The following is a 27,591-nucleotide window of genomic DNA, read 5'->3' on the forward strand; positions in this document are numbered from 1 at the left end:
GCGATATCACCGCTTCGAGGTATTAAACCACATAGGCAAATATGTATCCAATCACCGTAGTTTTAGTGCCACGTATATGCATTAACTATCATTACTACAGCATAATCGTCTAACGAGACATAATAATTCTATATACGGTCGAAAATGCATTTGTTATCAGAAATTCCGACTTTGACGACAGTACCATTCAATCGAAAGGCCGCCTTTACGTGCTGTGGTCAAAACGAGACATTCTTGTGAACCATTGTACTTCTCTTGTAAAATTACTCGTTTTCTTTTAAAAACACACACACACACACAAAAAGGAAAATACGACTTATTTTTCCTTGAAAATGCTACGTTGTTCTCAGAAAAAACTGTTTTCTAGAAAATCACTTTTTATTCTGGTATTTTTGTATGACTACTACTTTTTATTAAAAATAAAGTCAAAGAAAAAGGACCAACTTTAATATAAATTAAGTAATTACGAGACTAGTTTGAAAGGAAAAAATGATTGAAAAAGTCATTACAAAACCAGACAGCTTTTCCCCCCCAAAAACAGTCAATGCAAACTTTCACATAACTATAAAACTACATTGAAAAAACATGGCGTTATGCTTTCGGAATAATAAGTAATAACAGGGGCGTGTAAAAAATCCAATTTCAATCCAACTTTGTTGACATTTTAAACGATATACGAACATGATTATTGGTCATTTAAAAAAAAAAAATCTACGCTCTACTTGTGTTTGTAAAGGTCCTTTTACTATAAACAAAGGTATTACTATAAGAAGAAAAAGACACAAAACCACAGGACATTTTCACATTTTTATTATTAAAATATTCACCTACAAAATTGGCCTATGAACACTATTTACAGAATAACGAGCAGCAATGCCTGCTAATAATAATAACAACAATAATAATAATAATAAATCACGATATTTTACAAAGAAAACACTGCGGCATCATCTGAGAGAGGGAGAGATGAATTCCTGCGACTAGCGATGAGATTGTCGGACGTTCTGGAGTCTGAAATGTTACAGTGTGTCCTGACAGGATTGTGCGGAATCAACAACACCAGCGCAGCCTTATCTTATCTTGCAACCAGCTAGTTCAAGTACATTTTTAAAAATGGACATTTCCAATGTGACGGTCTTTGCGCCGGCCTCCAAATGTTCTAGAATTGAAAGAAAACATCACACATTAAAAAATGCGACGAAGCACAAATGTGACCTGACTTACGAGTTTAGTTCCTGCCTTAATGATCGCAAATGATGTAAAAAAAAGAAAGAAAGAAAGAAAAACTCGGTAAGCTGCAGTAATATTCTTTTTTTTTTACAGAGAAAAAAAACGAACAATGAATTGAACTCACGTAAAGTGTGCTGAATGAAGTCTTGAGCAATTTGTGGATGTTTTGAGTCTTGTTTGACCATTTATTTCCCCACAACAATGTTGTCCAGTTCTGAAGTTTTTAAAACTTTTTAGCCATTTCCATGCAGGGATTTTACAACTGGTTTATGTGATCCATATTATGATATAATTGAAGTAAAAAAAGACAAACCTTTACTGTTGTCTGCTTGTTCTTCTGACAGTTACTGTCAGAGATGAGAAAAAGATAGAAGTTAAGTACTTGGTTTCATTGTATTTTATGATAATTGTGATATCAGATTTGAACTCACTCTGACTTTTCTTCAGAGGGGTTGATTCACAAACTTCTTGGTAGCAAACATCCTGCTGCACTTTATACGTTCTTTTGTACCTGCAAGAACCAAAAAAAAAAAAAGAGCACAATGAGATAAAAAATGAACAGACTAGAAAGAAACTACAACATGATGAGTAAAAAGTCATGAACATATGAGGAGCCATTTTTTGAGAAAAAAAAGTTGTACTGCAACAAGATTAAAGTTGAAAATTTAAAGAGGAAAATTTGTATTTCATTCGTGTAATGTTTAATATTTTTTCACAAGAATGCTTATTCTTGTTTTCATTTTTTTCTCTTAACAAATGTAAGATTACTATTTTTGTAAACCCCCCATTCAAAAATGGCCTTTTTCATTGAATTTTTTTTTTTGCAACAATAAAGCAACTTTTATCGAATGAAAAACACAACTTTCTTCTCATAACATTGCAATTTCTTTTCTTGAAAAAGCCTTTTCCAAAAGATTTTTTAAACCCCCCCTCTCAAAAAACAACTTTCTCCACATAAGAATAGTTTTTTCTGGGTTAAATGTAATATTCTATGATTATTTTTAATATTATATAATTGATTTACATCTAAAATAATTTTGCCTTTTTTTCTAAAAGTGACATTTTTTCAACCCACCCCCAAAAAATAGATCCCGCATAATCACAGTTCGGCATTCAAATATACGACTTCATTTTAACCGATGTACTTTGAAAATTCTTCAATTTTTTTTCCCCAAAAACAAACAAACAAAAAATGATCCTGTTGATTCTGGTAGTACGTCCTCTTGTGTGAAAATACTCTCTTTGTTTCTGGAGAAAATGCAACTTAATGGTGGTGGCTTACACATAGTGGCAGACGTCGCCCTCCCACACGGGCACACTCGTCGTTTCCGAGTAGAGGCGAGTGCACGGGTGAGGCACTCGCTGGCAGGCTGGACAAAAGGAAACATCGCAAGCTGGTTATTTTGCAATACATTTTTTTCCCCTCATGGTTCTGAGTGTTAGACAAGCCGATAGGTTAACTTAACAACTGCTGTACTGCCAAGACCCAAGCGCCAAATGAGCAAATGCTTACATGCTTAAGAGTAAATTAGCATCACAATTTCAAAGCCCCGCCGTCTGCTGTCTCCTGTTAAGACACAGACAAGGTGTTGCTCGAATAAAAAAATGTAGGTACGCCCCGTCTGGAGCCTTAAAGTCAGATGGGCTAAAGTCTCGTGCTGAACAGGTCTTCCTGTTAAAAAAACAAAACAAAACCAAAAAAAACGACAATAACCTCATAACATTACTACTTTTTTTATTTTTAAATATGTTGCGAAAAAGGAATTCATTTTTGTTTTGTATTGGGGGAAATATAATTTGACAAAAAAAAATCTTGTCGATTACTATTCACATTTTTAAAAATCTGACCTAAATCTTGCAAGATTACAATTTAGTTCTAAGATTGTCCAAAAAAAAAGATTGCTACTTTTTTTTATTTTAAAAAAAATTGAAAGAACTCTTGGAAAGTTGATATTTAATTTTTATTGTCAGATAATTTGTTTATAAAATAAAAAGGTTTTGTTAATAAGTCTTGGATGATTACTACTTTTTTATTTTAAAAAAGTCTTGCAGAATTCTTGTGATATTAAAAATGTTTTTCTAGGTTAAAAAAAAAGACTAAATTATTGTCTGATAATCTTCCGTCATCTGAAGCAAGACTCATATCATGCAGGTTGACGACAGCGAAGTGCAGGATGGATCTTTTTGCCAACCCTCATTCCCACAGTCAGTTGACTCGACAACAGGTGCCGCACAGCATTGCGTTGTAATGTTTGCTGTATTTTCTAAAGCGTTGTCTGTTTTTGCTGATGTTAATCTTGTGGAGTCTCGGTCTTGCGAGGAAAAAAAATTATCCTCTCGGGACAATATGGTTGAAGAAAAATGGAGAAAGCTCCACTAAGATTTGAACCACAGACCTCACTGACCACAAGATAGACTCAAACCCATAATCCAACAAACCAGAGTGTGAAGGAAGAAAAAGAAAATCTTGACTTGTCTCATTGGCTACCATGTATCACAGGCCAAGATGTTTTATTTGCCCTGTGACAAGTAAAGGATGACATGAATTAAAATGTGGCTTTGTGGTCTTTGGCTACGATTGCTACAATGATTCCCACAGGTCCTGGGTTCAAATTAGGGACAAAAGCCATCCCGAGAATCCAACAGCAAAAGAGCATGCTCCATTACTTAACATACGGTGGCCCATAGCGTTTCAAAAAGCTGCCAAAAAGCCAATTGATGTGGAAAACGAACCAAATGATGAGCGTCACTGTTTTAAAGAGGTGCTTGTCTGAGAGTTGAATCTGGACCTCTTGTACCCAAAATGATACTCTTACAACTACATGTTGAATAAAGGAGGGGTAAAACATGTAAGGTTTATTCGATACAGTTTAGAATGTTTTTGACCTAGGGTATGTGGAATTGGAACCTATCCCTATCAATAAATGTGGCTTCATATGTTAAAATGAAATGTTTGTGTGTGTGTGTGTCTGTGTGTGTGTGTGTCGAAGCTGACATACACAATTCACACTTTGTGCCTTTGAACCCAGTGGTGCAGTCGCAGACATGCGAGTCGCCACCGTTTCTGCACGTGCCGCCATTTAGGCATGGCACACTGAGACAGTCTTGGGCCGACTCTGAAAAAATAGAACAAGCACATTTAATATTCATAACACCAAAAAAAAAAAAAAAAAAAAAAAGCAACATCTTAATCTTTAAGATCTACAAGTCCTGAAGCAAATACAACTTGATTGAACACCAATTTGTCATGGAAGATTTTGTATCCTGCCCAAGTGCTGGATGGAGCAAAGCAGCCCCAGAAAATAACAGAACCTTCTCCTTATCCATCCATGAACTCGTGCGCTCTTTGTCTGCACTCTTCAGAAAATTCGCCTGCGCCACACCTACCAAGTTTTGCCCTGGATGTGGTCTGCTCCTGAATCTCGAGTGCCAGGCTGATTTTATTTGTGGTCTCCTCCATCCTCTCCAATCGAACCGGCGGCTGGGGTTCTGCCATGCAAAAACAATTCAACTCACTGCACAACAAAGTTTGGTGCTTGTTTCATGCCAACTCGACTTGGAGTTGACTGTCAATCTAAATATAAAACAAAGACAATGGCGCATTTTGTTTTTAAAGCACACTGCTTTGTTTTGCAAAAGTCTGAAAAATACAACAGAGAAAAATATTTTTCTTTCTAGAAAAATGTAACTACTCGTAAGATTACAAAATCTCCTTGCAATAAATAAATAAATCAAATTTGAGTGTTTTACAGTAACATCAGTTGAGGAGTCCTGCAACACTGTGAAATCACGCTTGTGACCTTTTAGGAGCCGATGATGTCATCGGCAGCATGATTCAATTACCAAAGCATAACAACACATCTTAACATGTCAAAAAACAACAAAAACAACACAAGAGATCCTTTTGCCTAATCTAGAGACACACATGGAACGACTTAAGCAAGAGATTTTTGGGGGGCCTCCTCAACGTAAACAAGTGTCACACAAACACGCAGATGTAGAAACCCTAAAGTGTGGGGGGGAAAAGACTGAGATGCGACGACCGTAAAAGGCCAACACTATATCAATATCAAAATACTACATAGGTAAAGAAGAAAAAAATGCAAAGGGTGTTTTAAATATGTGGAACTGTCTTTGTTTTAGTTTAGTGTGACAGTAACTTCAACTGGGTGAGATAGTCAACAGCTTGAAGAGACTTTTTTTTTTTTTTGGGGGGGGGGGGGAATTGCAAACTACCTTATTGCTTCACAATTACCATACAAATCTCACAATTAATATTTTTCCTCATAATTCAAAGCAAAAAATAAATAAATTGTCCAAACAATGGTCCATATCCCAAAAAATGTATAGAGAGAGAGAGAGAGAGAAAGAGAGCGAGAGTTGCTATTATGCTTACTGGTCCGATGTCGAATGGCTTTTCTTGGCAAGTGTGTAAACTTGGCTGTGATCTTTCCCCTCCTGTCAATCATTTCAGTGTACCTGCAGAGTCCAATTCATTATTTCTTTTTATTATTATTATTATTATTCCCCCCGCCCCACACATTCAATCGCTCAATATTTGTTCAATCATTTGTTGATTGATTAATTTCCTACCTCGGTTCTGCTCCACCTCCCACATCCTGAGGTTGAGACGGCCTTCGTCCCACCTTGGTCGGGCGTTCTCTTCTTCTGGGCCTGGCCTCCATTGGCACTGAGCCCAAAGAAGCACAAACGGGAAGTGTCTTTTTGTTGTTAATAGATTACATAAAGCTTGATTCCAGAGTGAAGAGAAGGGAAATGATCTCTAAAGTCAACTTGTGGTACACACAGGTGATGAAGTCCAGGTACTGAGGCTGGCTGTGGACCTGCTCCTGTCCCGCCTTCTTGACAGAAGTCAGGGCGAGTCGGTAGAGCTGAGCTGGCGTCAGCTCTCGGAGCGTGTACGAGCCAAGCAGGCCGCCGGGTAGAAAGCGGCTCCTGGTGGTCAGCCCTCGCGTCACGTTCACCACAAAGCCGTCGGATACGAGCCCCGGGTCGGGGGTCCAGGTGATGGCGGCCGAGTTGGCGGTGACGTGGGCCAGCGACAGGTTCTGTGGAGGGAGGGGCTCTGAAGGCAACAGGGCAAAGCGTAACTTTTTATTTCTGAGGGATGCAACTTTTTCTCAAATAAAATGCGTATTAAATAAATAAATATTTATTGAAATAAGTAAATAATTTAAAACCACGAGGAAAAATAAAAATCTCGAAAAAAAGCAAACCTTTTTGGATTAAAAACTACTATTGATTCTTTCTTGAAGAAATACAATTTGTAAGATTGCTACTTTTGAAAAGACGTGTTCCTTTTTGACTTTGCATACAACTCTACAAAAATGACTTTTTATTCTTGAAAAATATGGCTGTATTCTTGAAAAAAATCTTTTTATTTTTAAACCAATAAATGTGTATTTTTCACAAAAAAATGCTTGAAAACCTTTTACTAGAATGTGATGATTATTCATGAAAAATAATACCTGTAGTTTATTCTAGAACAACGCTATTGTTGAAAAAAGAAACTCATAAGATGACAGACAACCTGTGGAGAGGGTGGGGGAAGAAGGGGAAATCTAACTTCAAAAAAATCTTGAGAAAAATAACCCCACTCAAAGTCAAAATGCTGCTTTTCATTCTTGAGAAATTTCTTCTCTTAACATCCCCCAACTTTTTATTCAAGTTTATCAGGTTTATAATTATCATAAAATCTGCGCTAATTTCCACAAGTCTAAGGTCTTTCACATGTCAACATTAAGCTAGCTGACTTACAAAAGTAAAGAAAAAAGAAGTAGCCTACTGGTCCAAAAGTCCAAGGGTCCTGCCGAGTGGCTTGTGGAGGGAAACTCGTCCGGCCTGAGTCCACTTTGAGTCAACACGTCCACTGTGTACTTGTGGGCAGGAAGTAGAGAACTGAAAACATTACAATAGATGTTCCATTACAACATAGAGAGTTCTATACCCACACTGTTTATTTTAAAGTCATTTTAATAGGGAATAGGTAGCTACTTAGCTTAGTAGTTGAAAAGTAGGTATGTCGGTGGGTAGTTAGCTAAGGAGCAAGCTAGCTAGGATTGTAGGCAAATAGGGAGCAATGTAGGCAGGTTGCTAGGTAGATCGGTGGACGGTTGGCAGTGATCGGTGACTGGTTGGCTGTGGGCTCAGGCTCTCACCTGAAGGCGTGTTCGCTGGTGGTGGCGTTGAGCAGGGCCGTGTGCGCTTGACCGCCGTCCTCGGGCGTGAGTGTGACTCTAATCCTGTTGACGGGCGCGTGGCGAGTCGTTTTGATGTTGAGGCTCCAGCTCAGCCACACCTCAGACGATGACACGTTCGAGACCTGCAGATGCTCCACCCGCCGAGGCCCTTCGTTTTGAACAGAAACAGAACAGTTAGCATGAACACATCATTCAAGATTACATGTTGAAAACCTCCCACACAATCACTCAACTAAGCTAAATCACATGAGAGTACTTTAGCTGAATGTATGAGAACATCAGCATATTATATGACAACCTTTCAGTATTATGTTGCGTTACAGTATTATGTGTGAAAGCGATATGGTAGTGCGTTTCAGCAAAAAAAAAAAAAAGTGGTACAAATGTGAGAGCATTTGTGTGTAGTGCATTTAAGAGGGGGAGGGGGACAGTCGTGTGTCTGTCACTGACTGGTACGTATGAGAGCGGTGGCTGGCCTGCTGACGTGGTCGTTGTTGGCATTGCGCTTGATGGAGTAGGTAGAGATGTTGTAGAGCAGGCCAGGCACTAGACTTCTCAGGACGTGCCACCGGCTCTGCCGGTCCAGAAAGTCGACCTTGCGAGCGCCTCCGCGGCCATGTGGCGCGTACGTCACCACAAAGCCGGTCAGCCACGCTGCAGAGGATGCCTCCGGCTGGTCCCAGCGCAGCTCCATCTCGCTCTCCTCCACACGCTGCACGTGCAGGCCCGAGGGGGGCAGCAGATCTGGGAATACATAGTTTTACATAGACATAGTTTTTCTGCTCAGATAGTTTATTAGGTAGGCAGGTCGGTAGCTACCGAGGTTGCTAACCATCTTGCTAACTAGATAGCTCGCTGAGGGTTGCTAATTTGGTAGTGTGATATGTTGGTGGGTAGATTTGTGGGAAGCTAAAGAGCTAGGTAGGATGGGATGAGAGTGAGTTAGCTAGCTAAAACAACAATATGAAAACTTTAAAATAGTACATAAATCAAATCAAATATAGATTTCAGACCTTTCTCACAATCTTTCCCGGTATGTCCGGCTTTGCACACGCAGTTGTAGTTTCCTCTCCTGTCGCTTCTGCACTCGCCCCTGCTGCCGCAGGGATGCAGCACACAGGGATCCTCCACTGGGGGGCGACAAAGTCTATCACTTGCCACTACGCTGCTCCAAAGTGTGAACTGACTGAACCTGAGGAAGAGGAGAAAGAGGAAGGAAGGGCACTCACACATCTGGCACTGGTCGCCGAAGAAGCCATCCTTGCACGTGCACATATATGTCCTCTTGTAGGCACGACACACGCCGCCGTTCAGACATGGGTTAGACTCGCAGCTGTCCTGCTCTATGCATGCACACACGCAGACACACACACGCACAGACACACACACACACACACACACACACACACACACACACACACGCAAACAATACCGTCAACATGAGTACTTTGTGTGGTTATTAACATATTGATTGAATAGCAGGTAAGAGTGTGGTTTTAGGTGTACCTGTTTGACAGTGGCGCCCTTTGAGGCCCGCTGGGCAGTGACACAAGTAGGACCCTGGCTGGTTCTCACAGGTTCCTCCGTTCTTGCAAGGCTCCGACAGGCACTCGTCAATGTCTTCCATAGAATAATAGAATAAAGTGGACATTAACGATTGGTGAAGCAGGGTCAGCACAACACGCTTGTTAATATGAACCATGGAGCTGTAAAGCATTTCCTCTCCACGTTTATTTTACAGCTACACTCCAACATTTATTTAAATTATTCTACACTGAACATAATAGCAATTCGGAAAATGCTTTTTTTTATTTTTTATTTTTTTTTTACATTTATTAAAATGAAAAATGGAAGCACTGACCTGTCTGACACTGTTCCCCGCTATAGCCTTGCTCACAGTCGCACACATAAGACTCTCCGTGGTTGTGACATGTCCCGCCATTGACGCATGGCTCAGACGAGCACTCATTGAGTTCTGGAGGATGGATATAAACAACTAGAATCACTTCACGTCAAATTGAGCGTTTCTTTCATACTTTTGATATCCTGCTAAATCCCCGTAGGTACCACCCTGCGAGGAGCGAAAATCAGCAAGTAACAATGCCCTACTAAAAAGGTTAATGATTGCCCATTGATGACACTATATAGCGGCAAATCAATACCTGTGTTGAAATGAAACTCCTCAACCATACTTCAATATAGTAATGTTAAAGTTGAATGTCGTTTTTATGCGAATAACGTAGGATAGAATCACCCACTCCCAAAATGCAAGTGGACTAGTACATGGATAAAGCTGCATCAGGATATAGAATAAATGCTCCGATGGCATATTGGAGCGTATTTGTGTGGTGTTGTGACATACCCTCACAGACGGGGGGCTGGCTCCAGTCGCCCTGGACGCCGCAGACACTCTGCGTGGCTCTGGGCACCGCAACATATCCCGCCCGGCACAGGTAAATGGCCACCGATCCCGGCAAGGTGGACGAAAACTGAACATCGGCGTGATCTACCTGCAGCGGTGGCCCGCAACCCACCTCTGAAATATCAACAATCATGTGCTGTTTGTTAGCATGTTAGCAAGAAAAACAAATGTTTTCAGAAAAAAGTCAAAATCCACAAAAGCCATATATAAAATCTGGAAAAAGTTTTTTTTGGGGGGGGGGGAACTGTGGGAATAGCAATATATATTTTTAAGAAACAAATACAGCAAAAATAATTCCAACTATCAAAATATGTGAAAGGAAAAAAAATTCTGTTTCAGGACTACTTCCTGGTTCATCTTTGGCTTGTCATTTGTCGCAAGGCAGAATTCATGGGGCTCAATCTCACCAGCCCCATGGACAAGTGGAAATAAAATGTTACATAGAAGCAATGTCCACTGGGCTATTTGAATGACAAATTAGGAGCTAGTCTTTTTAACGCATTAATTTAAAGATTAAATCACCGCTCTGCGTTACACTGAAAAATATGTAAAGTGAGGTGGGTAACCAGGACATGGCAATGGCAACAGGGGCACATTGAGGCTAAACTGAGCTTGGCGTCAATGCTCATGTGTCCTGGTCTTTGACTTGAAATAGCTTTTACTCGCTTATATATGGGCTCGTGCTGCTACAGGGCAGCAACCACGCTAAGATTAGCGTAACACGGACGCAGTCGGGATCATCGGAGCGCCATTCCCAAGGGTGCGTCAGATTAAAAGTGGAGGAGTACCAGAATATTGTCCTATTTTGGAGCCAAGTGTAACATTCCAAGATTTAAGTCAAAATTGAGCATGGAAAAAAATGACTTAAAAAAAGCTTTGGATATTATACATTTTTAGAGAATAATTTGAGTTCTATGAAAATAATGACGTATTTTTAAGTGCCAAATTTGTTTCTTCTAAAAAGAATGTTATACAGTATAAATATATATATATTTTTAATGATGGGTGTTTTTTTTAACAAAATAGTAAGAATATTCCAATAATGTCTTTTTTATGAATTTATTTTGCAAAGTTAGTTAAAAAAACTATCAAATATATTCCTAATAAATTTTTTTTCTGTGAACAATTGTGCTTTTCTGAAAATAATGTTTCCTTTTTCAGTGAATAATCCTAACCCTAAAAGAATAATTATTATATAAGAAATATGAACGAATATTACAAGGAAAAATAAAGTTGATTTTTTTTTAAAGAAATATTTTGTATTTTGAGTTTAAAAAAAACGTGATTTCTATACAAAGAATGTTTCATTTTTTTAAATCAATAACTCGCATTTGATTGAGAAGAATATTTTGGGTGGGATGGCTGACCTGCGTGACGGTGCATGGCGGTGGCAGTGTTGACCTCACAATGTCTTCCAGTGAAGAAGTCGGTGCACTCACACTTGTACTTCCCGATGTAGTGGAAGCATGTCCCTCCATTCACACAAGGACTGGACGCGCATGGATCAGGCTTCCCTAATGGACACATTTTTGCAAAATTTCATCAAAAATAACTATTGACAAAAATATATGCATATCGCAAAGGCCTATAGATCTGTATGCTCTTTATCTGACTTGGACCAATCAGATGAAACCTTAAATGCTCACTCACCCACTTCACAGTGCTTCCCAGTGAACCTGTAAGGACACACGCATCTGTAGCTGCCCGCCTCCTCCCTGCACGAGCCCCCGTTGCGACACGGACCAGAGGCGCATGTGTTGACTCGCACTGCAACCACCCGTAGGGAACATTTGGTCTTTTGGTACTGAGTTTGGCCCCCGTGTAAACGTCCTAAATCGGTGTGGGTACCTTTCTCGCAGTGCTTGCCCCAGTGTCCGTGGGCACACTGGCACGTGTACCCTCCGTCACGCTCGTAGCAGTAGCCGCCGTTGAGGCACGGGGTCGAGTCACAGACGGATCGGGGCTGCACTGAAAAACACAAAGCGAGACTTGACTGTGTTCCTTCCATCTGGTCTGGTTTTGAAAACCGCAAACCTGCCAAAGGGCTATTCAAGCAACCACAGTGGAAAGATGAAGAAAAAAAAGAACTTTCTTATTGATATTTCATTTTTTGGTCTTCCAAAATATGACTAAATTCTTAAAAACGTGGACTTTGCTGATTTTTTACTTTTATCATGAAATCTTTCCTTAAAAACATAAAAGACTTTTGCCATATTATTGTTTTCTTTCTCAAAAAAAGATTTAGATTAAAAAAAAAAGAAAATCATTCTAGTAATATTTAAAAATAGCAATTAAAAAAAAAAAATACAACTTTACGATATTGTCCCAAAATTACATGCCAGCGTGGTTGTACAAGTACTCGTGGGACGTTTGTAAATGTCTTAGTGGCCATGGCTGAGCGCTCTTACCATAAGGGTAAAAGTCCTGCTGGTCTCGTTCTGCGGGGCTGGTCTGACACGTGCACAAGTACGCACCCCCGTACTCCAAACATGGTCCACCGTCTGGACACGGATGATTGTTGCTGCACGGCATCTGCGTCACTTCTGAACATAACACACAAAAAGGAGTTGTATGCCTTCATTGTAGTACCATTTCCTGCCACACAACATGCCAGGCAGCACTGAGCTCCGCTAGATGTAGATGCAGCCCAATTAAGAACAACGAGAAGAAGCAGTGCAGCGTGTGTTGCTGCCGTCTGTGTAAATTGCAGTTGTTTGAAGCTTTATCATCACCAACATCAATGCTGATTTCTGTTTGACAGTCTTTGGCGTTTCACATTTTACTTTGTATGTTCGCAATTAGCTGTCTGTCTTTTGTTACACAACCTAATTTAGACTTGGGTGAACATTTAGTTCGGAGAATACAGTATATGCCTCTGACTATGAGTGTTTCTGTTTTTGTTACTGCTTTGTGTGTGAAAGAATCGTGCACTATACAACATCAATGGAAATTTCTATGAGAAAGTCTTTTTTCTGATAGGTCAGTTTAACAGGCAACTTATAAGCAATAAACAGGGTTCAGTTCAGACTTACCGAACTGGCAGTAGAGTCCCGTGTAGGAGGCGGGACATTTGCACGTCCCGTTGCTGTCCACACAGACGCCGCCATTTTGGCACAGACATTCCTCTGCACGCACGCACGAGCACACGCACACACACGGACAGAAACAGTTAGCGAGTGGATTTGGGTGCTGATCCAAATGTAAACAAAAGGCAGGCTGCGGGCTGGAATGAATGAATGGCAACCATCTGTAGCGGATACCGAACGCCTTTCATCTTTTTATTGATTAGCTGTCATGTGACTTGATATTGTGTGAATGCTGAAGTGCATTCACACACGTGTTATACTGCATCCAAAAAGAAAGCTTTTATTATTTTGCCCACTTGACATTCTACTGCTTCTGCATTTCTCAACTGATTCAAACCATTTCAAAATCCTGATCCATAAATTTCAAGGCATGAAGAAAAATGCCACATTTTCCCAGGAAGATAATCCCACTGAAAGACACTATCCATTTCCATAGCGACTTGCTCCTTCCAACCATTCCAACTTAAACTCTCATTCATCTGATTAAGTCATTCCCACTTTAACCTGCTGAGGTCATTCAGGACATTGGGAACTATCACATTCAGAAACTGTCCATGTTTCATTATTCCACATTTTCATGACAACATCCCCAAACTAATGCAAGGATTTTACACAAGTATTGTTCACAACCTCCCTTGCCTGGGTTGAGCGGCTGAGAGTGGTCAAGAGGGTCGAGGCCAAACAAAAGAATCATAAATAGACCTCTATACTGTACATGGAGCCAGTGAAGGCAGGCCAAAGTTGGATTTATGTGCACCCTCCTATGAGCACCAGTTAAGAGGAGAGCGGCAGAATTTAGGACCAACTGGACTACTGTTACTAAGTGCCGTTGAAAAAGGCTTAACCTTAGCCAGCAGCCCAAGATGAAAAAAGCTGGGTTTAATAACAGCACCGATTTGCCGATTCAATTTAAAACCCCAATTCAAGACTGTGGTTTTAGATATGGTGCCAAGGGCCCCAAATCAGCAGGGTGGAATGCACAAGGGCCACTAGGACCAAACATCATAACTTCTGTTTTCTTTACACTGAAATTCAAGAGATTCAGTGCCACCCAGATCTTGATTTCCTCCAGACAGGACAGAAGTGGCCTTAATGAGAAAGCATCCTTTTTGCTCAGTGGGACATAGATCGGACAGTCATCCGCATAGCAGTGGAAGGAAATACAATGTTTTCTTAGGATGGAAGCCAAGGGACAGCAAATACAATGAAAACAGCAGGGGCCCCAAAATTGAATCCTGTGGCACCAATCATACGACAGTGGGACAGAGCGAGACTCTGAGGAACCAAGGCTAACACAAAAAGTTCTGTCAGCTCAATAGGATCCACTCAATTCCACACTGGAGATTCAGTATGCACATGCTAGAGAAATTGCATTCTTCAGTCGTTACTAACAGTCACCTCGGGGCCACAAAGATGTTGTTGTTTACCCTCGGCGTCCTAATTGAAGCGTCGAGGCAGAGGAAGCAGCCATATCACGCAACACAAAAATGCCTGGCCTTTGAAGTTAATTCTTCTCGTGATACGGAGCCGATGTGGCAAGAACCCTGGGGCCGATTAACAGACGCTTCATTAGCACAACGTGCGCTTTCATTGGTTACCTTTGAAGCCATGACGCGCTCCTTATGTCCTACTTTTTTTTGTTGTTGCTTTTTTTCCACTGGCCATTACGAAGAGCATCGGGGGAGATTTAGGAGACGCTTAGTTGAGCTCAAGGGTGACAAGTTGCATGCTGGAGATTCAGTGTTATTAAAGAGCTTGGTCACGGCGGGGCACAATATGATGCTGTTTTCCGCTCTCTCGCCGCCACAATTCAACAAAGAAACACAATTACCAAAAGACACGTTTTTCGTTAACATTTTGAATCAAACCACATGGTTGTAAAAACAATCACTTTGTCACATGACGTTGCAGGAAATTAAAGCGCTGTTGAGAGTATACATCACTGTGCAAGAACTGGCATTTTGAAACCCTCCCATCTTCATTCTTATACTATTCCATTTTAAAGTGATTTTTAAAATTACATATTCATTCGTTACAATGTCTTTATTCTCGGAATATTGCAACTTCACGAAAAACATGTTTTTTTTCTTGAAACAAATATTTACTATAGAATATTAATTAAAAAAAATCTTACTTAATAAAAATTACGACTATTCTGAAATTATGCCATTTTCCCAAAAGACCCCTTCGTTCTCAAAATATTAAGCCTTCTCCTCTTCAAGACACACTACTGTATTACTTCCAAAAAAACCCCAACAACAACAAACTACATAATTTATACTCTTAAATAACAAGAATATAATTTATGACTGAAAAAATGTCTTTGCCCTCATAGTACAACACTTGGTCATATTTTCTAACAACTTTACGAAAATGTAATTCAGATACTGTTTTCCTCTAATTCTCCCAAAATGCGTCTTGGTTGTGTTTTGGTGCTCAGTGTGGCGCGCCGCCTGTGTTCCAGAGGAGCAAATAAGTAGCCGCATATTTGCGCAGCAGGAAGCGATGAGCTGAATACCACAGAGTGTGGCATCCCCTCATAAAGAAACATTTGGGCGTCTAGACAAAGCGCTTCCTCTTTTGTTGGTAAACTCACAAAAAAACCAAAAAAAATGCTCCATAAAACAAATATTTACAGGAAGCGACAATGCCTCAGGTTACAACGAGTGCTCTGGATATGGATATGCTATGCCTAAAAAAAATAGGCCTTTATTCTTGTTGTATGATCATTTCTGACCCCTAAAATGATTTTTTTTCTTGAAAAAACATTCAACTTTATCGAGCGATATTACCCCAACTAAAATGTGTTGTTTTTGATCATTACAACAATGCACCAGCAAGAATAACAACAACAACAATAACAACAAAAACCCTCACGACCAAACACCAAGAAAAGGTGTCGGATAAAGTCGTCTTAGAGCTCACCGGTTTGGTTTTGGGACACAGTTGAATTGAACTGAAGCTCCATCAGCTCTATGGGATACAAAATGACAAAAATCAATGCCTTGCAAAAACACAGCTTTAATGTTCATTATAACTTTTGTTTATTTATTTATTTAACTGAAAAAATATAACTTTACTCTGGAAAAAAATTGCACTTTATCCTCTCTTCTACGGTATATGGTATATCCTTTATTTTGGACTTATTTTGTCATTACCCCCTCGTCTGACAACATAAATGACCAAAAGACTTCCGGAAAATTTGACCTGAATTTCACCTGACTCGCAGACGACTCCTGTAAATGGCGCGGGACAAATGCAGGAGAAGTTGCTGCCATGATTGATGCACTGGCCTCCATTCAGGCAGGGCTGCGAGTTGCACTTGTCCCTCTCTGCGGCATAATGTGACACAAACTCAAATTATTATTGGATTAAAAAATACAAATGTATTGAGAAGTACAGTGAACACGTGCTACATTGCCTTTCACTGAACAATGATGCTAATTTTAATTAGCCCATCTATGGCGATTTACCAATTTGCTTCTTCTTTTTAGAATCTCTTATTTGCTCTAAATGACGTCGAACAATCATCTCAACTTTCTTGACAGCAACAGAGTGAAAAGAGGCACGAAACTTATAACCTTTTGTTTGTAGAAAGGGGAGTTCACTGTCAAGCATGACAAACTATGTCCCACCTGTCTGGCACAGCACGCCAGTGTAACCTGGCAGGCACACGCAGGTGAAATTGGCGGCGGTCTGCACGCAGAGCGCGCCGTTGAGGCACAGCCCATCCCTGCACTCGTCCACATCTGCAAAGGAATGTTACATCCATATTTCAATATTTACTCAGCCGATTGATATATCCGCCACGCGGCTCCCCTCGTGCTGCAAGTATGCGCCGCTGGCCGTCAAATGAAGTATCGCAAGAGGTCAGATACATCTTCACGCCGACTGGCTGTGGGAATGTTTGCAAAAAAGCCACAGAATTGAATAGTGAATTGATCTATGGATCTTATTTTCCCGGACATGTCCACTTTTTCAGCGTATTTATTTATTTGTCAAATAAGAATTGACAAGATAGCTATTATTTTGTTCCAGGGTGATTTGCTAATACAGAAGAGAACCTTTTTTTTTTTATCATTATTTCATTCCAGTTTAAAAAAAAAAATGTATTATTTTAGGTGTCTTTGGTCATATAGATATTATTTTGTTATAAAACTGGATTTTCTATCCATACAGAGGAGGCATACTTTAAACCCACCCTAATTCATCTATCTCGTAAATTGTAATTAGTTTACACGATTTATTTACAATCATTGCAATTCAGATTTTGTACATAAGCAATGATGTTACCTGTTTCACACAGAGACCCGGTGTATCCAGTTGGACACTGACAGCTGAAACTGTTGACAAGGTCTAGACATGTTCCTCCGTTCTGGCAAGGCAACGAAGCACACTCGTCGACATCTGCAAAGGAAGGAGGATGGCTTTTACACAATGTGAAAGGGGGCTTAGAAAGGTCCATAAATTCAGTGTTGGTGTAAAAGGCGAACAAATGCCGGGTTTTACAGACAGTGTGAAAGGGGCACAGTTTGGAACATCTAAAATCCATGTCCTGGATGAAAGGAAGGAACGAAGGTAGGTCGATGCGTAGGTAGGTAGGTAGACGGTTTGGAATAAAGGTTGGTTGCTACGTAGCAAGGTAGATAGGTTGATAGATCGAGTTAAAAAGCTAGTTTCAGCTAAGTAGGTATGTAAGTAGCTTGGTACACTTCAAATGTAGATGGGTTAAAAGAAGAGTAGGTTGCTAGGAAGACGGGTTGGTATGTAGAAGACAAGTACAGTAGGTAGGTATTTGCTCTACTGTTACGCCTTGGATGTGTCAATTTTGCACTCAAGACAGCATGAAAGGAGGCTCCCGACTCACTGATCTGGCATCGTCGCCCGGTGAATCCTGATAAACAGGAGCAAGTGAAGGAGGGATTTCCCGTGATGCAGTCGTCGATGCAGCGGCCTCCATTAAGGCACGGTCTCAGGTGCGGGCACACCGACGCTGTGGGGGGAGAAGAAGTCAATGCGTGAAATTCGTCATCGCAGTTCGACAGAAGAGGGCGCTCTTACCTGAGTTGTTGCAAGTGCCCACCTCCACATTGGCGTGGTCGATGCGAAAAACCCAGCGGCCCGGGAAGCCCACATTGGTGGTGGTTTCCACATGGGTCACATCTTGGGTGCGTGAGCCAGGAATGTTGAAGTATCGCTTGCCATCGCCGGCGTTAAAACCTGCCTGGGGGGAGATGGCAATGGGGTGGGGGAGGGGGGGGCAATCAACCTGCAAACTAATTACAGTCTGGTAGCCAGTCAAAGATGTTACCTGGAACACTGGATGAAACCAATCTGGCATATTTGGTGGATTTTAAATGTTGACCAAATAACAGACTGGTGGGTGCTGCCTAGTAGCACCTGGATACAGTAACTACTTCCTTCCTTCCGTCAACCTATTGACCTACACAGACACCAACCTCCATAACTGCCAACTACCAAACCTTCTACTTATCAATTAAATTTTAATTAACTATTCACCTATCTACCTTGCTACCTTCCTCCCGAGCTAACATGCTTACCTGCGCTGCAATGCCTCCCAGGCCATTTTCATCCCCCCCGCTACTGGCATGTCTTCCGGTGGTCCAGGTGATGTTGCTGTACTGGAAGATGGTAAATGAGACCTCGCCATCAGTAATGAGTACCGCTTGGAATGTGTTCACCTGGATAAAAACAGGAAAACGTTTTTGTGTCGATATGAGTATACAGTTAAGCCAAACCATATCGGGGTTCAGTGCTGCTGGCCCTGAGAGATATAGCGCAGAATTTTAAGCGTTCATTTTGAAAATTGTGGGTTTATTGTATCATACCGGCGTGGTAGAACTGCCACCATAGAAAGTGACTTTGTGCCAGGTGGAGACGAGCACCCAGGTGGCATTGAAGTCAGGAAAGTCGGAGAAATGCATCCTGATGTCGGTGGCCGCCCGGCGGAGGATGTCCGGCTCGTGGCTCTGTCGGTAGAAGACGTGGCCCGCCCGCCGGTTGTCCACATCAGCCCAGAAAGGCGCCACTACCCGGCGGTCCCCCGCGATGGGGAATGCTACTGGGGTGAACTGGGACACCTCCCTAAGGAAGGACACCAGGCCGTTGTTGTTCACCTGCGGAGGAGACAAGTGAATTATCAGTGAGTTAACGTCGTCCTGGTAAATGTTTGCGCTTTCCGAGTGGCAAACACATGCTAGTTTTATTTATTCCGAGAAACGACAAACTGCAGCTGAGCAAACCAACAGATTTACCAACTGGGAAGTCATTCAGATGGATGCAAATTTCACACGTTTTCCGTTTTAGAATCATAACCGTCATCATCATAAAGATATTCTACCTGGTACACCTAGCTACAAATCTTGCTAGCTTGCTACCTCTGTACAGATAGTATGATAGTAGTGGTGGTTACGTCACTAGGTATGGTAGGTCTCTCAATAACTGTGGAGGCAGGTGGAAGCTAGTTACTGAGCTAGCTAGGAAGGAAAGTAGCTTCCTAGCAAAGTGACTAGTGCTACCTCTGTACAGATAGTATGATAGTAGTGGTGGTTACGTCACTAGGTATGGTAGGTCTCTCAATAACTGTGGAGGCAGGTGGAAGCTAGTTACTGAGCTAGCTAGGAAGGAAAGTAGCTTCCTAGCAAAGTGACTAGGTATGTAGATAGGTACCTACGATTACATAAATAAACATACATGAATGTGATAGAACATATTTTTTGCTTGTTTAATAGTGGGTTTATAAAATAAGGAACATTGAAAAAAAAATCATACACTGTCCTTTTAAGGTCCTCTAAACATGAACAAAAAAAAAACATAAATAAAGTTTCATTGCCTAGATATACAATACAATACATGCTGATTTATATAGCGCTTTCACAACAGCGGCAGCTGTAACAAAGCGCTTAACAAATATGTAGGTAGTTGGTCGCTAGCTAGCTGGTAGTTGGTCGCCGGCCTGCCAGGCCAGCAGGCAGATAGCCATATAGGTAGGTAGGTAGGAAGGTTTCAGGGCAGTTAACGGGCAGGGATGAACTTTGCCTCGGTGCCCACATGGCCAAACAGCATGTGACAAAACAACAGCGCTAAGGGAGAGTCGGTGGAAGGCACCCGGCCAGCTTTAGCTTTGCGCCCTCAAGACATCATTTGGTGTAAAGACCGGCCAGGAAGTTTTTTTTGGCTGCAAGAACGGAAGCTCATTTAATGATCCCCACCGCAGTTTTCGTCCCCTTTCGCATCAGCGGGATACAGTGAGAACCTGGACTTGTGTGTGTGTGTGTGTGTGTGTGTGTGTGTGGAGCATGAGCACAGAGGTCAGCCCATCCGATAGCGGGATGAGAGGTGGGGATGAGGACGGCTGCTCGGGAGTTGTGAAGCTCCCACGCCTGCAGAGAGAAGCGCTAATGATGTGTTTGTGTCTAAAAGGGCCTTAAGGTGACATTGGATGAACTGCACATGAATACATCGACACTATATATACCAAAATGCATGCAGCGAGAATAGTTGGCATATAGCAAACTGAACAGCAATAATGAGTGTATTTATAAGCAGCTAAGAACATAACACCAGCGGCAGATTGACAGCCATACAGGAATAAATAGTGTATGCCCGGTATACGGAAATTAATGCGCAGCAGCGAAAATAATGAGCTATCTATAATGCAGCACAATAAACAGCATCAGTGTTATTGACATGCATACATGAATAGATTCCATCATCACACACCAGCTAACACCAGCAATACTGCCAGCAGTGAACAAAAGCAGCAAGAATAGTCAGCAGCGTAACTTGTATGTAGCAAAAAAAAAAAAAATGGAGTGATGTTAACTATACAAGAATAAATTATATCTTAACATAATTCTATACGATCACATGCATGCTAAATAACTGAATTTGAACACAAGCAGCAAGAATAGTCAGATGTGACCGAACACCTTTATGTGCATTAAGCTAAAGTGAAGGCATTTTGTTTGCTTGCAGAGTAAAAAAAACAACCCGAGCAAGTGGTGCATGGTGTCTGAGGCTTTTCACTGATCAGAGAGAGTGAACGGGTTCAAGTGCTGCCCGCCGTTGTCGTGTCGAAACAGCGCCAAGGTCAGATTCACAGGAGAAACATCTCTGTGTCCATATTTCTTTTTGAGAGAAAAAAAAAAAAAGGAGGATTGGTGGGGGTGGGGGGAGTTATTGAGTGGCCGACATATCCGGGATTTAGCTTGGGTGCGTTTCTGCCGGCATAGGCGCTTTTATGGAACACAACAAACTTTGATGTGGTTTACACTGAGCCAAAGCAAACCTGCCGAATGGAGAAGAAGGTGCCCAGGCGTCAACAGGAGGTGAAACACTACTTCTTTCTTGTCAAAAGATGGACGTTTCCTCTACTCCAAAGGCTTTTCGGCTCATAAATCCGCATCGGAACAACTTTAATATGGCAGTGACTCTGCGGGAAATTACGAGGCTCCTTTTTTTCATTAAGGAAACTCGTCAGTTTATGTCATGACAAATCTAGCCCGCTTTCTGCCAAACATAACACAATATCTCACGTCTCATTAACAGGCCTTGTGAGGTTTTTAGGGTTTTTTGCTTCTTTTGCTGCATAAGACTTCCAGTCTGCTAGTTTTAGGCTAATGCTAAATAACATCTATGCGGGGTTGGTGTGGCCCTTTCAGGCAATGGACTAAACATGTAGACGGCGATTATAACAGTCATCACAGTCATATATTCTTTATCCCGTGCAAAAATCTATTAATATTAGTGCCCTAACTGATGAGCTGAGAGGACTTGACATGTCTCAATGAACAGCAGATCCATCTGTTAAATTGTTTAAAATGATATTTAAATTATACTATTGTTTTTATGAAGCTGTAATACACTATGGAATTCTATTTTAGATGTCAGCAAAACAGTGGCAAAACATTGTGAGTATGAAGTCATGGTGAGAAGGGAGGCTTGTCTAAAGATTTTTCTTTACATACCGTTGCTTACATTTTGTACCATGCAGTTGATATCGGTACACAAGAGGGTCCCCCCCAAGCTAAAAACACAACTTATTTTAGCAGTCTGTGATTATGCTAAACTCAGTGAAGGTATAAATACAGTATACGTATAGGCCAATAAGTAAAGTGAGTTGAGTCATTACTGGGCGGCAGTGGACCAGAAGATGGAAGAGGGTTCCCCAAAGCTAAGACCACAACTTGTTTTAGCGCACTGCTGCTTGTTTTAGCTCTTATTGGCTATGTTAAGCGAAGTGATACATAGCCCCAATGCCTTTTCATCGCTTGTTTTAGCTTCAAGCGGCTATGCTAAGCTGAATTAAGATAAGCTAAAACGCGAAGTGATATATAGTATAAAATATAAAAGTTGAGTCATTTGAAGTCAAGATGGCGCCCGAGTAGGCAGCCGTCGGCAAGTGCTCTCATGAGCCTTGCTTTTTTTTGTTGTCTTTTGGTTTGTTTTGTCACTTTGTGTTTGTTGTTACGTCGTGTGGACCTGATGTGGACTTTTTTCAGCATTTTTTGGCCACGACATTCATCAAGGAGGAAACTCTGTGCTTGGTCGTTGCGCCTTCTCGGCAGCATGGGTATACCAGCACTGTTTTTGCCTGGGAGGAATGTCGGCGCCATTTGACTGTCGTTGCTGGACAGTCCCGGGGCGCTTGTGTCTTGCGCCTGTTATGGGCAGCATTTTTCACAGCCCCACTTTGTTCAGCGGAGAGATCGGTGCTGTTGAACGGTCTGCGGCTGGATGGATGTAAGGCTTGAGGAGCCGACGATGAGAAGAAAGGAGCGTTAGCGCGGAGCGCTGATGTGGAAGTGGGAGTCGCGGCTTGGAATTGAAGTGGATTTACATGGGACAGGAGATGTGAGCCAATCTCTTTTTCGTCAATGGACGCTACAGCTTCGTGTTTGCTTTCAAAACTTAGCTTGTAGCAGACGTGTGCACATTTTCAGCATGACGTCTCTGATCCACTGGTGAAAGGACACTTTGATCCTCTCCTCTTTCATCTATAACTGCTTCAGAGAACAAAGTGTATGCAGAAAAGTGGTGAAGATTGCACGACTGTCTGTGTCCTATGTGTTGTGTTGTGTTATTTTGACTTCAAAATGGCGCCGCGTGAGTGGCTGCCTTTCCAGCAGCTCCTATATTTTGTTGTTCTACTTCTTCTTTTCATAACTTTGCTGCTGTGAATCTAGAATTTCTCCATTGCGAGACTAATAAAGGTTTTCTTTTCTTATCTTATCTTATTACTTTATACTAGACAAGGCCTCCCCCATACCTTCGCGCTACCTTTTTTTAGCCCCCAAAGGCTATGCTAAGATATGCTAAGCTACGCCATTAGTGGCTGTTGGCCTGCTCAGAACTGAAAACATACACAAAAAAAATAAATAAATAAATAAAAAACATCTTTGCAGATGAGCGCTTGCAGATGGTGACCAGATATGTAAGCTTCTACGCGCATGCATCATGTGCTTCACTCCCGGCAACGCCTACTTCTTCTTTCTCCCCACTTTCGCCTGCAATAAAAAGCGGCAGATCGTAACTATCTCCCGCTCACATCTGCTTCCAAACATGTGCTCTGTCCTCCCTGACCTTCAGGCTCCCGAACCCCTGCGTTAAAAAGTATGGCGAAAAAAAAATATGAGGGGCCGTTCGGTTTTTGGGAACCGCGGCGCACGGGATTGACATCTGGGTTGCGTTAAGCCTTGATTGGTCATTTCTAAGATAAAGCAGCTGGACAGTTCCATGGGGAAGACCCCTGCCATGTTATCTGAGGCGAGGGAGGAAGAGGGGTGATGGAGGGAGGCTTATTGGGGGGTGGGATCCCACAGCAACATGTGAAAACTCCCACTCACAAAGCGCAACAACACAACGACAGCCTGCCTGGTTACTGAGGCTCCGTGTTTGTCAATCGGAGCAGACCAAAATAAAAGCAAGGCAACATATGGAAAGCGCTTGAGGCATTTATTTGATACTCTTGATGCCAAGCTTAACATCCATGTACTCGTGTGCGCTGATCCCCATTAAGTAGGACAACTTTGGCATACTAGTCGAACAACTGCATGTAAAGAGTGAGGCCAAACGGCGCGCGAGTTGACTACACACTAATAGTGAGAGCTTCATGAGTAGTACAACTCGCGGGCAGATGTCAACTGGTGCAGTGTTGCCTCACTCGTTTTTATTTTTTTTTAAATTTATCTTCTCTGCTTACCAACACACACATCGCCAAGTGCCTCGCCCCGCCCACTTTTGGTACCCCATCACTGTGATTGGTAGGGAAGCTCATGGTACGATTTTATTGCCGTACTTTTCCAACAATGCTACCAGTATTGTGATATCGTGATTGCGCTAGAATAGTTTTTCAGTTATAACTATACTGTTGATATTTTTATTGACAAGGTTCTGTATGTTTTCATTTGTGGTTTTGACAAAAGAAAAAAAAATTGTGTGTATGTGAAAACATCAAACAGTGAGAAGGTTGATATTGCACTGGAAGCGATACTGGTATCATACATTGCAAAATCGATTTTTTTTCATTGGTGGTTCAAATCCACAGTTAAAAGAATATTCATAAACTATCACAATGGTCAAACAGATGCTGACTTGGAAATCAGACCCTGACAATATCAAAATGAATTACTTCCTAAAATGTACTGATAAACGATGATATCTCAGGATATCAAGAGTTGACAGTAGATGAAATCATCAAAATGATCCAACATTGCCAAAACGTGTCAATAGCCCCGTTTGCTGCTTCTGTATTGATACGGCGCATAAAAGCGATACGATACAGCACAATAATGATATCTTCTCTGTGGTCAGTTAGGCACACATTGGAAGAATAGTTCAAAATAGTCTTAAAGTGAACCACGACAATATCGCTACTCGCCACTTATGTATTGATACTGTGTTTTATTCATATACAAAACTGTAACCTAAAATGAGATCAAAAATGTCAATATTGAGAATGGTCATATATTTCACTTGCCCCCATGATTTTATCACTTAGCTTCCCACAATGTGAGATTATTATTTTGTTTATACGGCTTTCATTGGATGATGGTTGGAGATTCCTACGTAAGGTTTAGGGGAAAAAGTTAGATACCAAACAATGTTCTTTGTTTACATCCGTCTGCGAATGCGACATTTTCCAGCACTCTCAAATGCACATTCGAAACTCACTGCACTGATTTTTTTTGCCCATTGTTGCCGTGGTTCCTCAGCCTCCCCTGGTGGCCATTTGAAGATACGAAGAGGAAGAGAAGGACGAGGGGATGAGGAGGAGGAGGGGATGCATCAGCACACAACAGGTGGTGCTGATTTAAGGCACATCAAAGTGTGTGTGTGAAAAGCCGGCGAAAGGTTCCTCTGCGGGTCGCATGGTACGGTGGAAACGTAATACAGTACAAATGGGGGTTGGTTATGTGCACGAACACACAACCAGATTTTTTTTAAATTCTTTTTTTTAAGAAAGATCAGATTTTTTGGGGGGGGAAACATATTGTAATTTTAAGCGATAAGTCCTATTTTTCAGGAATGTTTTTGCAATGAATGTTTGTGTTTTTGGTTTCCAAGAAAAATAATATTTTAATTTCAGGAAAGCGTACTATTTTGAAGAAAAAAAAAATCTTGATTTTTAAGCAAACATTTCTAAGGTGTTAATTTTTTTCTCCTCAACTCAACTGTTTTTATATTGTCTTATAAAAATCATTTTTAAAAAAAATGAAAATTCTGATTTGATTCGTGGAATTTGTATTTTTGGTCAAATTGTTGTCCTCTTTTTTTAAAATATATTTCCAAACAAAAGGTTATATTTTGAGAAGAAAAACTTTTTGATGGATTCATTTTTCAATTGGTAGGTGTGGAAGAAGGTCTCCCCCAGCTTGTCTGTGAAACCAAGTTTGTAAGCCACTGTTTTGACTAAAAGATCCATGTAGATGGCAGCGTTGCTACAGTTTGGATTTAAGATCAGCACAGCTTTTGAGTTGAAGATGAAGCTGAAAAGGTGGATCACAGGCTTGCCATATCAATTATGAGGGAGAAAAATACCAACACGGAACTCGGACAAGTTTAGATATCTCACACATAAACATAAACACAGCCTGTGTTGGAATAGAGAGGGCGTAGCGTGATCTTCAGAAAGTGAATGTCGAATCCATGTAAAAAATCAAAACAAAACAAAACAAGCCACTGACGTTCAACGAGAGCCATGTGGTGAGTCAGGGTCAGTCACGGCGTGTTTCTCAGTTGTAGAAAAAACAAAAGTCAGATTTTTGCAGTAAAAGCACACACACAGCAAAACATGCATAAACTCTGCAGTGTAGCGCTTGGCCGCCAGCCACCCTGCCCCGTCTCATCCCCCCGGGGTCCTGTCACTTTGCCTTGCCAAGTCCTCACACATACATACACGCACACGCACCAAAAGGCATAAACACACTCACATAGAGCCCCGTGTGCCTGTCTCCGAAGAAGGGGAACGCCACCGAGATGTCCAGGAGTCCCGAGCCTCCGTCGTCCTGGGCCGCCGTCTGTACGTCCCCCCGCTCCGGGCCGAAGGGGTAGAAGTCCTCCAGGGTCACGGCCGCCTCCGTCCCTCCAGGCGGCAGCAGCAGCAGCGGCAGGACGCACAGCAAGGAAGACAGCGGCGGCATGGCCTCAGCCACCCTAGGGGGGGGGAGCGGATGGAGGAGGCCCCGACTCGAACCCACCTCGGGAGGGGGTGAACAAGTCGTCTTGGAGAGTCGCACGCTGGTCCTTCAGCTCCGCGCCGTCTGAGGAATACTGGGGATTCCTCGCATGCTGCTCAGGGAATGAACGAGCAGGAGCCGGAGCAGATTTTTTTTTGGGAGGGTAAACAATCCTGCAATTTTTTTTTTTTTGTAAGGGGGTTCCCTGATGACTGAGCTTGTGAGATATCCTCAATAAAAGCGCTCTATTCTAAGCTTGCTAAAGGACTTCTTTCACTATTTAGCCACACCTACGCCCCCCCCCCCAGCAGGGATAGACCACCTTGCATAATTAGCCGGTGCCAGCCAATGGCGACTGGGAGGCGGGTAACCGGAGCACGCCTGAAGGCGGGGCTATGGAAATCAAAGGCGCTGGAAGTCCGACCTGGCCACTCACTCGAGGGACAAGCACACAAGGAGGCGCACTCATGAAACAAGTACACACGCACACTCACACCCACACGAAAAGAAAGCCTTTTGAGCATTTATTCGATACTCTTGAAACCCAGTTTCAGGTCCATGTACTAGTACGCTCTTTGTCACCACGAGTAAAATAATTCAGGAGAATGACTGAATCCTTTAGTACCACTTTTGGTCTACTAGTAACATCGACTGTGCAAAGCCGTTGGAGTCTTAATTCCACATCCATATAACTTGGCGGACAATACGAGGGACAATTAGTTATGTAAACTCAGATTTCTTTGCTAAAAATGCGGGAAGGCCAATTATCATAGTACCAAAATTGAAAACATTTTGTTGGATTGCTCAATTTTTTTTCTTACAGTGAAGTACAAATACTTCGACATACGAGTAGAACAAGTACTTGTTACTCGTGAGACAAAACGGTGCCCGAGTTGACAAGCGAATGCGGCAATACTCGTGATAATGAAATT

The 27,591-nt window shown here is 41.8% G+C and overlaps 1 protein-coding gene across 7 annotated transcripts; it reads right to left on the minus strand.

Moving 5' to 3' along the window:
- Positions 1-794: 794 nt before the first annotated feature.
- Positions 795-27,014, minus strand: sned1 (sushi, nidogen and EGF-like domains 1). 7 transcript variants are annotated; one of them, XR_015101438.1, is made up of 32 exons: positions 26,414-27,014; positions 18,809-19,096; positions 18,521-18,661; positions 18,021-18,183; positions 17,827-17,952; positions 17,253-17,366; positions 16,595-16,708; positions 16,178-16,291; positions 15,885-15,932; positions 12,906-12,998; positions 12,282-12,416; positions 11,722-11,841; positions 11,524-11,640; positions 11,241-11,387; positions 9,814-9,987; positions 9,313-9,426; positions 8,958-9,071; positions 8,681-8,794; positions 8,465-8,581; positions 7,902-8,195; positions 7,410-7,599; positions 7,037-7,149; positions 6,038-6,316; positions 5,824-5,920; positions 5,627-5,709; positions 4,618-4,719; positions 4,230-4,346; positions 2,513-2,600; positions 1,662-1,741; positions 1,544-1,577; positions 1,355-1,444; positions 795-1,159 (listed from the first exon to the last, which is right to left on the minus strand). XR_015101438.1 is itself a non-coding variant. In XM_086116311.1 (31 exons), exons 1-30 carry the CDS (start codon positions 26,621-26,623, stop codon positions 1,546-1,548), a joined length of 4,038 nt encoding a protein of 1,345 aa, XP_085972437.1. In that variant the 5' UTR covers positions 26,624-27,014; the 3' UTR covers positions 795-1,159; positions 1,544-1,545. The 7 variants fall into 7 exon arrangements, 3 of the variants coding, with proteins under 3 accessions (XP_085972437.1, XP_085972436.1, XP_085972435.1); XR_015101437.1 differs by having other exon boundaries at positions 795-1,239; XR_015101436.1 differs by having other exon boundaries at positions 1,355-1,577; positions 26,414-27,013.
- Positions 27,015-27,591: the final 577 nt, after the last annotated feature.

The sequence above is a fragment of the Hippocampus guttulatus genome, chromosome 7 (assembly GCF_054856545.1).
Source record: "Hippocampus guttulatus isolate MCC_2025c chromosome 7, RoL_Hgut_1.0, whole genome shotgun sequence".
Taxonomy (NCBI): Eukaryota; Metazoa; Chordata; class Actinopteri; order Syngnathiformes; family Syngnathidae; genus Hippocampus; species Hippocampus guttulatus.